The sequence below is a fragment of the Pavona decussata genome, unplaced genomic scaffold (genome assembly GCF_977016875.1).
Source record: "Pavona decussata unplaced genomic scaffold, jaPavDecu1.1 SCAFFOLD_53, whole genome shotgun sequence".
Lineage (NCBI taxonomy): Eukaryota > Metazoa > Cnidaria > Anthozoa > Scleractinia > Agariciidae > Pavona > Pavona decussata.
In genome coordinates, this window is record NW_028145475.1 from 175,001 (window position 1) to 188,298 (window position 13,298).

The window sequence follows — 13,298 nt, forward strand, 5'->3', positions numbered from 1 at the left end:
TTACTCTGAGACACCGTCCTTAATATTCTAAATAAACAAAACCAAAAAAAAAAACGGTGGTTTAAGGACAGTGCTTACTAATACCAAAGCATTTTTGTGCGGTTTATGACTATGCGGGAAAAGCAGATCTTAGCAAGGGCTATTGAAATCCAAAAAGAAAATTCGGGGTAACCACTCATTTTTCAGAGATAAATAAGCAACAATTATTCTAAAAAGCAGTAAAATACAAAGCAATGTACGGCGTTTTCTTCCAAACTGAAGCTATATTATCTCTGAAAAATGTGTGGTTACCCCCAATTTTCGTTTTAAATGCCGAAAGCACTTGCTAAGTTGTGCTTTCACCACATAGTTTTAAACCGAACAAAAATATCCCTTTATTAGTAGGCACCACCCATAGGAAACCCGAGTATCTCGAGATGCGCAGAACGAATGCGCAGTAACAAAAGTAGGCGCCGCCCTTAACTTGCTGTTGTTTCTTATGATAGAGCGCCTGCCAAGGAAGTTGTTAACTATGACCTCGACTTGTCACTCAATATTGAAACTTTGGTTGGTTCATCGGGGTATCAATGCGTTTTCTATGGAAATAAAAGTAACTCGTGCAGTCCTTGTCCTCTTGGAACATATGAAGGAGAAAGTAAAGAATGCATTGCATGCCCAGCAGGTGAAACAGCATACATTGGCATTTATTCACTAGGATTATACTGTTTTGAAGAAAGAAAGAAAGAAAGAAAGAAAGAAAGAAAGAAAGAAAGAAAGAAAGAAAGAAAGAAAGAAAGAAAGAAAGAAAGAGAGAAAGAAAGAAAGAAAGAACGAAAGAAAGAGAGAGAGAGAGAGAGAGAGAGAGAGAGAGATAGATAGATAGATAGATAGATAGATAGATAGATAGATAGATAGATAGATAGATAGATAGATAGATAGATAGATAGATAGATAGATAGATAGATAGATAGATAGATAGATAGATTAATGTTGTAGAAATGGCGTGTCCAAGCTGGAGAAATAGGCGCGAAACCGACACCCGCAAGACAGAGAAATACAGAACGGTGAAGTGAGGAGGGAACTGATGGAAAGGAATAAGGGTTTCAGAGCCCAACAGACGAACATTGTCGTGGATGTCTGGGAGGATACGATAGGGAAGTGAAGAATGACTTGAACAGTTTGCTAGGAAGGTCTAAGACAAACAATGTCTTGAGTAGTATACAACGAACCATTCTGAATTATGAACATTGCACTTTCACACTAGATTACGTTACGTTACGCTGTTTTTTGTATATTTGTCTTTGTACACCCACCGGTTCCCCATAAAAGGTGAAAGGAGCTTGGCATTAGGCACCTGCGTATAACCTAAGACCAAACATGTAACTAATTACAAACAATTGTCAAAAAAGAAAGAAAGAAAGAAAAAAAAGAAGGAATGGAAGGAAGGAAGAAAGGAAGGAAGGAAGTCAGACAGACAAACAGACAGACTGAAAGGAAGAAACTAGCGGACAGACAGACCTTACACCATGAAATCGCTTTGAGACAAGTTACGAACAAAATTTTGGCGCAATTTTGTCTTGCAAGTTGAAGAAAAGGTAAAGTAGTCTTCTACTGTGCGCAAAGTTGGGAGATACAATAAGGCAGGGAAAATGCTCTGCTCTGCAACTTTACTCGCAACACAATCGTAGTCGTTGCGCAGGAAAATGCTATACCTTTCTACATTTCATCAAAGTCTGCACTTCCATCAGAACGAAAGCCCGAACTCTCCGAACAAAAAAGCTGACAATGATTTTTGTTGCAGGTGGTTTCTATCAAGACGAGTTAGCACACACGGGCAGGTTATCTAATGGTACAGGTTGCAAACTCTGCCCGTTAGGTCATTACGTACCGCCACACGCGGCACCAGGGAAAGCCATCACAGAATGCATCTTATGTCCACAAGGTTGGTGAAATTCACACTTTCTTATTACAGTTCTATACTTGATTGGAAGCTGTAGCTTTTCGTCAAGAAAGGGCAGGCACGCAGGATAATATGGAACGTTGGTTGTCCCAAGATTCCACTGTATACTTTTCAGAACCGTGCAGATTCCCTTTGAAAGGACCAATCATATTTCCTGCCCTTTTCTTGTTCAGTAACTTTGGTCAGGGATCTCTGAGGGGGAAGGGGCTGGGGGGCTTTAGCCTTTCTACTTTTTGGATGGTTAAGCAAATATTTCATTTTATTTTACTTAACCATATCCATCACTTACAGAAACAACTTACCTTACATATTATTAAGTATATTAAGGTTTCAGTCTCCGACAAACCTGACATTTCAGATAGTTTATCGTTAGTTTTGCTGCTGAACGGACGACTAGATTTCAACCGAGAAATAATGGAATTTCAGCCGGTTGTTTCTGTTTTAATTCGTTCTTGGATTGGCGTTTCACGAAGATAAATTTTCATCACTGAATAAGTTCGAGGGAGTTTTGTACAAAGGCATTCATTAAAGAAAGCTATACTTATCGCCATCACGCGTAAACATTTGAAACGGAGAATTATGTACAGCTACGGTCGTCCTGGATTATTCAATCCCGCTGTCATGACGAACAAAGAGGCACATATGATTTACGGAAACATGAACAACGAAAATGGGTCTTCACAAGCTGCTGGCTTTCGCAAGAAAACAAGTCGAACATTTCTGCCTCATCAGCCTGTTTTGTTAGTCAAATGTAAGAGCCAGACTGAAGCATTGACTCCTTACTTTAATATAAAAGATATTTTAGTTGATACAATTAAAAATGTATACCAGTATTGACCATTTTGATGCATTTCAAACCATTTCGAAGACTTAAATTTACGATTTTTTCGGGGGAGCATGCCCCCCCCCCCGTCGACTCCTTAGTTGTCTCACGCTTAAGCATTCGCATTAGCCCTCCCACTCCAAAACCCGCTCCGCGGGCCCTGCAAGTGGCAGATTCCTAGGATGGCAGGGACTCAACTTTTTGTCAACAGACAAACGGTCCTTGGGCGAACCTATTTCAGTAAATTCTTAAACATTTTTTGCCTGGGCTCCCACTGGTTTTTGCCCAGGACACTCACCTTACACGAAGCACTAGATTCATCCCTGTCTTTTATTCTACTCCTGTTATGGTTAACAAAGGTTGTTCTTGACAGTAATTTTCGATACTATTTTTTCCTCGTTTTCTTGTGATGTTATTTTATAAGTGTGGTGACGAGAAACTTAACCGACTGAATCCATAAATGTGAACGTAAATGTGAATGTGAAAGTGAATGTAACTGTAAAATAAGGTCAATGAAAATGTGAATGTGAATGTAATAAATGTAAATGTAAAGTAATGAAAATGTTAATGCGACTGTGTATGTAAACGTAAATGCAAAATAATGTAAGTGAAAATGTAAACGTAAATATAAATGTAAATAAGTGAAAAAAATTGCAAAGATAAGACATTTGCAAAGTCCAACAGCCAGGGTATGCAAAACTTTTTTCTTTTTCTTCCAGGCACCGAATACGATCGATTGGCTGGTTTCAAGGGATGCGAGTGTCTCTCGAACTTTTATCGATTGGACCGATTTGGCGCTTGCATCCGATGTCCTTTGCGTGGGTTATCCTGCCAGAACGAATCAGTGACACTCCAGCCTGGGTTCTTCTGGAAATGGCCGACAAATGAGAGTCTCGCACTCTACCAGAAATTTGCCGCTGATCTGTTGGTCACCAATCATTCTTACAAACAGATCAGATTTGAAGGAACAGTCCCACAAGTCTACGCGTGCCCAGTGCCGGAGGCATGTCTTGGAGGCACGGAGTCGAAGTGTTCCCATGGTTACGATGGTCCTCTTTGCGCTGTTTGCACTAAGGGGCATTATCAACTGCTCAATCACTGTCGCAAGTGTCCAAAAACACTGTGGCTCGTTCTACAGGTGTGTGGGATCGCTATTATTGTCGCTGTTCTCACTGCAAGCATCGTTCTGGCAAGGAGAAAAAGATGCCCTTCCGGCAGGACCGTGAGTGACATAATACTCGCCCGACTAAAAATCATCATCGGATTTTACCAAGCCACTTCCGGTACCTTGAACGCGTTCTCGTACTTCGCATGGCCGAGTGCCCTGTTGACGGTAGTTCAGTATGCCAACGTCGTGCAGCTCAACCTCCTGCAGATTGTTCCATTACAATGCTTTGTAGATAACATAGCGATAAACGCCTACACCAGATTACTGATCGTAGTTGGGTCAAACACTACAATCCTTCTCTTAGCAACATTGGTTTATCAGATAAGAAAGCACTTCCTAATCAAGAATGCAGCGCTCACCAGCGATGAATTGGCCGAATCTGTTTCCTCTGTTAAAACGCAAACATATCGGATCGTCTGCCTCGTGATCTTTGTCACTTATCCTTGGACATGCGACGCAATTTTTCAGTTTCTTTCGCCAACCTGTCAGCAGATCTGCTCCAGCGACGAAAGCGACACATGCCAGTACTTCTTACGTGCCGACTTCACGGTCCAATGCTTTACCGACAAGTACAACAAATACATCATGGCAGTCTACTTTTTGCTAGCTCTTGTCGCGGCGGTACCTGGCATAATCCTGTTTCTTCTTTGGAAGTATCACCACAAGAAGATCTACGCGGAAACAGAAGCCCACAGTTCCAGGGGAAGGGAAATATCCATTGGTCTGAGTTTCCTCTACGAAAACTACGCCCCGAGGTGCTGGTTCTGGGAAATTATCGAACTGATGAGGAAAGTCTGGTTGACGTCGGTGCTTTTTCTCATGGGAGCAGAAACGCGGAGCCACTTGGGAGCTGCTGCCATTGCATCTGGTATCTACTGCATTCTGATGGCGTATTACAAGCCAATCAGCGACAAGTTCGAGCACTGGTTGCAGTTGATATCGCTGGTGGCAACCTTTGTGACCATGAACGTTGGTATGCTGTTAAAGATCCCAACGGAAGAGACGTCTTCGACTGATTTGGCAGGAAGTGATTCCACCTTCGTTTCTGTGGTTCTGGTGGCTGTGAATGTTACCGTTGTTGGGATAGTTGTGGGTAAGTATTTTCAATGAAAAAGCTTTTAACGAAATAAAACTCACCTGATGTTCATGTGTTTGAAAGGAGGAAGTGAACTATAATTGAAAAAATATAATGCATGCAATAAGGTGAAGACAATTATTTTCGATTTCAGTAATAGACATCGACGCTAAAATTTGCGAGGAAGGTGGGGGAGATGAAAGACCCTTGGGGACTTCATTGAAAACCATCCTGTTACAAGCATTCACGCGGCTTTACTAATCAAGCTGTGCTTCTACGCTACCCCTCTCAGTGTGAGCCATTTTGCTAAGAATACACGGAATAAATATAATGCATGCAACAGTCGTTAACACAGCTAAGTCATTTTAGCGGCTTTGACCTCTTTTGAGGGGCTGGACAAAACTTCAGTCATGCATATTACACAATTTGGAGATCAATCTTACCAGCCTTTTTACCACAATATCAGGGCAATAAAAAGATTCATAATAATTTTGTGGCCTACGCGATGGGTGGAATAACGTGGGTCTATATCGCGGCCAATTGAGCCGTGGAGATTCGCGAATAAAATGTTTTCGCTTGATGATCCAATAGGGTTCCATACTTCTTAACACCTGCATACCTTACTGCTCTCATACTTGGGAATCTGAAACTTTGATCTCATTGCTTGACACCGTCTCGTCGCCAGGCACCTCTCTTTAGTGGAACTGTTGCATCGCACCTGTTTCTTTCCACGAAATGTATTGACGCCTCCAGGGCGCGGGGACGAGGAAGTCGATCTCCTGACCGACCAACGTCCCACGTTTGCCTCTGACATGTGGGTACTTCAACCCCGCTCCCGGGGGGGGGGGGGGGTATTCCCAAAAACAATGGATAGGGGTGTGCGGCCCGCTTCCCAAAACCCTTACCCTATTTATGACCAAAATCTGCGATTTTATCTACCCTATTTATGACCTGACCAAAAATTTTATACCCTATTTATGACCTGATAGTGTCTGGTCAACTTCAGTTCAAAAACCCCTGGAGTCCAGCGCGTGACCGCGCTGTAAACATCATGATGAAGAAGTAGCTTCTTCAAAAAAAAAAAACGAATTCAAGACTAGAGTGCAAGAATTGATACCCTATTTATTACCAAAATGGCGGCAAAATGGCTAAAATCAATACCCTATTCATGACCAGAGCGGCTGAAAAACCATACCCTTTGGCGCTGCACAGACCTATATAGCCCATATAAGGGAGTACCCCCTCCCTCCCCCCCCCCGGGCGTCAACCCAGCATGTTCTAAACTACTGGACGACTTAGTCGAGCTAATTTGAGATAAAGTGTCCATGGAGATTATTAGTAGACCGTATAACTAATCAATGACATCAATGTCATCACCGAGTAATCAATGGGTTATCAAAGACTAATAAGTTGATTACTCATTGAGTATAGCCAGTACTAAATGAATAATCAATGACTAATCAATGGCCCACAAATTTTTTAGTCATTGATTTTATTGATTACTCATCGGGCTTATCGAATGGTATAAACATCCAAGAAAAATGAAACAAATTCTTTTGATTTCAACTTAATCTAATTCAGCTCTATTACATGACATTTCCGCTACTGTTCGCTTTGGCAAATTCGTGAAGTATACCCCTTGTGTAGGTACATCGAATAATTCTTTTCTTCCCTAAGACTGAACTTTTGCAAGGTGCCACTCTCACTTCAAAAGGTGTTTGAAGACGAATTGTGTTTTAGATATTAGCGGTCACTTCAAAAAAATTGGGTTAGTTGGGCGATGGGAAACGAAACATTTTGCTGGATGCAAGATAAGAATATAATGTCTTTGTGATTCTACATATGTGATTAAGAACCTTTCCGTATTCCCCGATTGTATAGGACTAGTGCTTTACCCAGAATTTCAGAAATCATAAATAATAATTTCCTAATTCTCTCTCTGTTTCATAAAACAAGAATCGTATCTTATTTTTATTAAAATTTTCATGAAAGAGGCGGGAAACGAGGAATCAGCGCACAGTTAATGACATAAATGAATAAGCAATTACATCAATGAGTAATCAGTGGCCCACAACCGATTTGTTGGGTTCGCTTAATCATTGATTACTTGCCAATAATCAATAATTTATCAACTGATTACTCATTAATTACCCACTGATTTCCTATTGATGTCATTGATCATTGATTAGTAATATTGGGTTATTAGCGTTCGAACTGTCGGTCGGATATATCTTTGGAAAATGTTTAACGGCTCCTTAGCTCTTCGAGATTATTCAGCAGCCTAAGCGCTCCAGGAAAAATCGATGAAAATCACTGAGTGAACTTAAGGACGGTGCCTTCTAATACCGAAGTATTTTTGTCCGGTTTATGACTATGCGGGAAACGCAGATCTTAGCAAGGGCTATTGGAATCCAAAAAAAAAAAATTGGGGGTAGCCATGCATTTTTCAGAGATAACTAAGCAATAATATCTCTAAAAACCGCCAAAATTTAAAGCAATGTATGGGATTTTTTCCTAAATTGAAGCTTAAGAGACAGTCCGCGTTAGATTCGACCGGTCAATTTGGGCCAGTCGTTCGATTTCCTTCAAATTTTCAGCAACAGACAAAGTTGAGATAACATTAATGACAACACATTTCTTTTGATTCTAAACTTAACAAGACCCGAAATTTTGAGGCGAAAGTTCAACCCTCCCGAATCCCCGAAAATCGACCTTTCACCGAGTCGAAATTAACCCGTTTTCGGATGTTTGCCGCCGAAATAATATTTATCCGAAAAACCTTACATTTATACCACGAACACATACACTATACTTCTTTACAAATATGGTATATAGAACTCATATTATTGGGAACTTTTAAAAGGAGGGCATCTCAAACATACCGATGTTAACGATTCGTGCACGGAGCGTGTCAAGTGCTGCAACAAAAACCAACATTTCTCTAAATTCTGACTTACTCTGGAAGTCTCGTGTATTTTTTCAAAGAGTACTAGGATAGTGTCCTTAAACTACGGAATAATATTTAGTGGCTCTCTATACTGCGAAAAGATGCGGCCGCAACAATTTTGGGCAAATCTCTTATTTTCCGACACGTGTTGTGTGACAGCGATGGCATCCCAAGGCAACAAATTTCGACTTTTTCTGTCTTGACCGCAACTTAAAGTAGACAAATGCGTTTTAAAAGGGTAAACAATTAAAAACGTACCTTAAAAGTTCCACTGTTTTGCTTCCAAGACTTCATGTTTCACCGATTAACTGTTAGCAAATTTTTATGGCCGTGTCACGGTATCCGTGACACGGGATCCGTGTTCTTTATTTGTTGGCTTGCAGGCGACGATCATGCTAGCTAAAAACCTGAACAACTCTACAGAGTTCCGTGAAATTAGTTCTGTTATTCAACCGGGCACTCTGCCGACCAAACAGTCATAAGTTGCAGAATTTATATCCAGGAACAATCTCGTACCCAGAGTCTTCAGGCTTTTTGGTCAGCGGGGCAACGCCGGGACATCGAATTTTATTACCGCAGGATTTCTGCGGTAAAACAATGAAAACCGTTACGGAACAGCCAATCAAAAAAATTGAATTTTTTCAATGTCCCCAGAGTCTTCCCGGCGTTGCCCCGCTGACCAAAAAGCCTGAAGACTCTGGGTACGAGATTGATCCAGGAAAGACTTTTGAAAGTTGTCGTCCATCTTTGTTTTGAAATAATAACCGCTGACCGCAACAACACTTCCGGTCTGATCGAACCGGAAACGGAACATCGTCTACAGTAAGAAGTCGTGAACAGCATTGTTGACGAGATCGGCCTTCTACATCCCATTTACTACGACGTCTATGACCTTTGCCAGTACCGGAAAACCAACAAACTTTCACAGTTTAATGTTTCAATGCTAAAGAACATTCTAAAGAACTATGAAGTCCCATTTACAGCCAAAGGACAGAAAGAAGGATTTGGTTCAGCACTTGGCTATCTTTGTTGAAAAATGTTCGTGTTTTCTGTAAAATTATCTAGCTAAGAGACAGAATAATATTTAGGGACACTCAGTTTTTAATGATTGCCTTCCATGCAGCTGTCTGTCGCTCTCGGAGAAAGCAAACAGGAGAGCCGCTGAAAGTCTAGCCTAAATAAAACCCCCGGGAAACAAACAAGATAAAGAAAAACTCTGCTAGCCTTAGCCTCTTGTAGCGGTATGCCGGTCAAGGACGAAATTGTCGCTACAAAGTTTACGATTTTCAACTGAAAATTGCAAATTTTCGCAGTTTCCTGCATTTTCTTCTTTTTACATTAGAATTCGCAGTTCTCGGTGAGACCATTCTGACGTTTCATTTATTGCAAGTTTCGTAAATTCGCAGTTGCTGTTGAGACCTTTCTGAAGTCACATTTCTATACATTTCGCAGTTTTTCGATATTTTTTTTTACAGTTTTTGTTATTATTTTAGTAAAATTGCTGGTTTTCACATGACGTCATAAAAAAACTGAAATTCATATCTAAACACAATTTTGGGTTTTTATCTTCATCACATAAAAGAAAATATAAAATACCATCGGCTTGCTTGTTTTCAGAAGGATGGCATTTCTTTTTTAAAATAGAGCAGTTTGAATTTTAGATTTTTGCGCAGTGCGTGACAGAAGGATTGCTGCTCCAAACATGTCACGAATACATGAGAACATCGATTTGCCTCGTGTTTTATTAGGTCTCATCAGCTAACATGTAATAGAAACGTCTATGTTAATGTGTGACAGTTCAGCAGAGAGAAGAAGGGCTTTGAAATAGCCAAGGTAAACTCCAGATGTTTTTGCTGGTTTCCGGCCGCCATGATGGTGTCCCTCAGACGGAACACCAACATGGCGTCCCCGTACTAAACTCTGTAATTTTCCGTGGTACATTTTCTTGAATAACTCGGTTATGAGATATCGCACGGCCCTGTGGCTTTCACACGTTGTTTATGTATCACTCTTCTACAACATATCTATTTCTTGACTTTATCTATTGTATTGTTGAGGATTTTATTTTTTTACTTGCGTGACGATGTGTGAGATGAAAACCACCAATACATCTTAGATAACGTAAAAGGGTTAAATAATGAGTTGCCCGGCATAAACATGTATGCATTTGAAGTAGAAAATAAGCTAGAAATAATCAAGTAATTAACAGTACGTTAATAATAATAAAACTCAAGAAATTGAACTAAGTGCACGACTTCTTACTGTAGACGATGTTCTGTCTCCGGTTCGATCAGACCGGAAGTGTTGTTGCTGTCGGCGGTTGTTATTTCAAAACAAAGATGGACGACAACTTTCAAAAGTCTTTCCTCGACATAAATTCTGCAAATGATGACTGTTTGGTCGGCAGAGTGCCCGGTTGAATAACAGAACTAATTTCACGGAACTCTGTAGAGTTGTTCAGGCTTTTAGCTAGCATGATCGTCGCCTGCAAGCCAACAAATAAAGAACACGGATACCGTGACACGGCCATCAAATTTGCTAACAGTTAATCGGTGAAACATGAAGTCTTGGAAGCAAAACAGTGGAACTTTTAAGGTACGTTTTTAATTGTTTACCCTTTTAAAACGCATTTGTCTACTTTAAGTTGCGGTCAAGACAGAAAAAGTCGAAATTTGTTGCCTTGGGATGCCATCGCTGTCACACAACACGTGTCGGAAAATAAGAGATTTGCCCAAAATTGTTGCGGCCGCATCTTTTCGCAGTATAGAGAGCCACTAAATATTATTCCGTAGTTTAAGGACACTATCCTAGTACTCTTTGAAAAAATACACGAGACTTCCAGAGTAAGTCAGAATTTTGAGAAATGTTGGTTTTTGTTGCAGTACTTGACACGCTCCGTGCACGAATCGTTAACATCGGTATGTTTGAGATGCCCTCCTTTTAAAAGTTCTCAATAATATGAGTTCTATATACCATATTTGTAAAGAAGTATAGTGTATGTGTTCGTGGTATAAATGTAAGGTTTTTCGGATAAATATTATTTCGGCGGCGAACATCCGAAAACGGGTTAATTTCGACTCGGTGAAGGGTCGATTTTCGGGGATTCGGGAGGGTTGAACATTCGCCTCAAAATTTCGGGTCTTGTTAAGTTTAGAATCAAAAGAAATGTGTTTTCATTAATGTTATATCAACTTTGTCTGTTGCTGAAAATTTGAAGGAAATCGAACGACTGGCCCAAATTGACCGGTCGAATCTAACGCGGACTGTCTCTTAATTATCTCTGAAAAATGCATGGTTAACCCCAATTTTCTTATGAGATACCAAAAGCATTTGCTAAGTTCTGCCTTCTCCGTATAGTTTTAAACCGCGCAAAAATATTCCTGTATTCGGTAGGCACCACCCATAGGAAACCCGAGTATCTCGAGATGCGCAGAACGTATGCGCAGTAACAATAGTAGGCACCGTCCTTAACTTGGAAAAAGCCGCAGATATATATTAATTGTAATGAAATATTAAGTAATGGAGATTTTAAATAAGCTTTCTTTCTAATTTCAGTACACTATATTACCACTTTGATTACTGCAATCAACCGCCTACGGACCAACCCACAATGTGGAGCCGAGTGTTGCGTTACGTTCATGACGCAGATGATTGGAGCCGGAGAAGACGTCACGGATGTAAACACTGGACAGATTCCATCCTCACTTGTGTTACAGCCCACATCTCTTACATGAAGTAATCGGTGATCTTGACTGACATTTGCGAACGTTTCCGAACTGTGTAATGTTCGTTTGACAACGGAAAGACAGCCACCACAGTCTATATAGCGCGTGGTATAAGTACTGATTATTAATACAAACACAAGCAAATCTGGTGGACAGTTGTTAAAGTCGTAGACGTTTACTTTGTACATCGTGCAAGTTCTATGCCATAAAGCGTTCGTCATTTTCATCACTAAAATTCGTAAGAAGCAAATTTTTTCTTATTTCATCCCATCGTACCTTTTATTGTTTACTAGCTGTTTATATCTTGGTATTTAACCAACAAGGCAAGCGTAAGCGGAAGGACAATTACGAGCGGTTCATATAACAAGAACAACAACTTTATTTCCTTTTTTTTTTCAAACGAACATTCTCAAACGTAATGATAAAGATAGCGGGAACTGGTAAAACATACTCGGAGTAACAAAATTGAATATTTAGACTTAAAGGTTGTTGGCAATAAAGCACTAAGATTAGAAAAGAAGTAAGAAAAATAGAAGTTGCGTTCGACGTAGAAAGAATCTACTCCTAATGCGGATGGAGTCGAGATTCTCATCAAGGCAAAACGGCAAAATCATAACCCGTAGCCTGAGTAACAAAAACTTCGCTATCTTACACTAAAAGGTCTTTACACCAAACCAGCACAAACACTATATCCCTAGGAGATGACGATCACCGGTACATGGCTACTATAAAGGAGTACCACCTTTAGAGGAGCCGGAGCAAGTACCAGATTACACACAATGACTGACCAATCCAGACTCAATCCTATTGGCTCCAACCTATTGATCGCATATCACATGAATGATTACCAGGCAATTTCGTCTAGCCCGCAAGAGTGCACAACTGTGAGATAAGACTAAGAAGGGGAGATAAAGAAAGGTGAGGTGGCAGGGAGGGGTGGACAGACGATCCATTCCTGCACTCGAGATGTCAGGAGTGAATACACAGCCAAGAAGGGTAAGGGGTTGGTTTTACTTTCTTGCCTCATTAGACTAACCTTTCTCTCAAAAACATTAGCCCCGCCTCGCGCGCTTATACGCCTGCCCTCTAATCCTGTAGCTGCGCCACTTAAAATTGAGGGATGGAAAAGTATCCAGTAGAACAACATACTACTGAATGTACAATTAAAGATTTAGGATGGTCCTACGTTTCTTCTATCTTACAAAATAGTTGCATTTGAACAGCATTTTTTATTGTTAACAAGGATACATATATGTGCTTGGAACAATACAAAATCGTGCTTATGAAATGTGCTCACCACTTAATATGTCTAATGAATTACCTACAATCTCTTCCATTACCCGAAAAAAAAAGTAATTTATTTGAACACCTTATAACTCGAAGGAATCTTAAGGACAAAAATTAATTTCTGATGGAGGTATTTTTTCAGTCAGTGATACAGGCATGCTGTTTCGTTGACATAAGGACATAACATCACATTGTTTCACAAATGCCTCTCATCGACATTCAAACCCTAGCAGTGTGCAGGATGTTTGTTACAAGAACCTACTTTAATGGCCTTAGCTCACACGAGTCGCCTAAAAAGTGCACTTATGTCCAGAAATGCACCTAGCCCTGAATT

At 40.4% G+C, this 13,298-nt stretch overlaps 1 protein-coding gene across 1 annotated transcript in view; it reads left to right on the forward strand.

Annotated features, from left to right (window-relative positions):
* The window catches only part of LOC146480254 (uncharacterized), a 36,664-nt gene extending 24,503 nt beyond the window's left edge, over positions 1-12,161 (forward strand). The window contains exons 19-22 of the mRNA XM_085109425.1: positions 486-661; positions 1,781-1,921; positions 3,482-5,023; positions 11,508-12,161. Of these exons, the coding sequence (XP_084965551.1) occupies positions 486-661; positions 1,781-1,921; positions 3,482-5,023; positions 11,508-11,686 (2,038 nt within the window). The 3' untranslated portion in view covers positions 11,687-12,161. The remainder of the gene's footprint in view (positions 1-485; positions 662-1,780; positions 1,922-3,481; positions 5,024-11,507) is intronic.
* Positions 12,162-13,298: the final 1,137 nt, after the last annotated feature.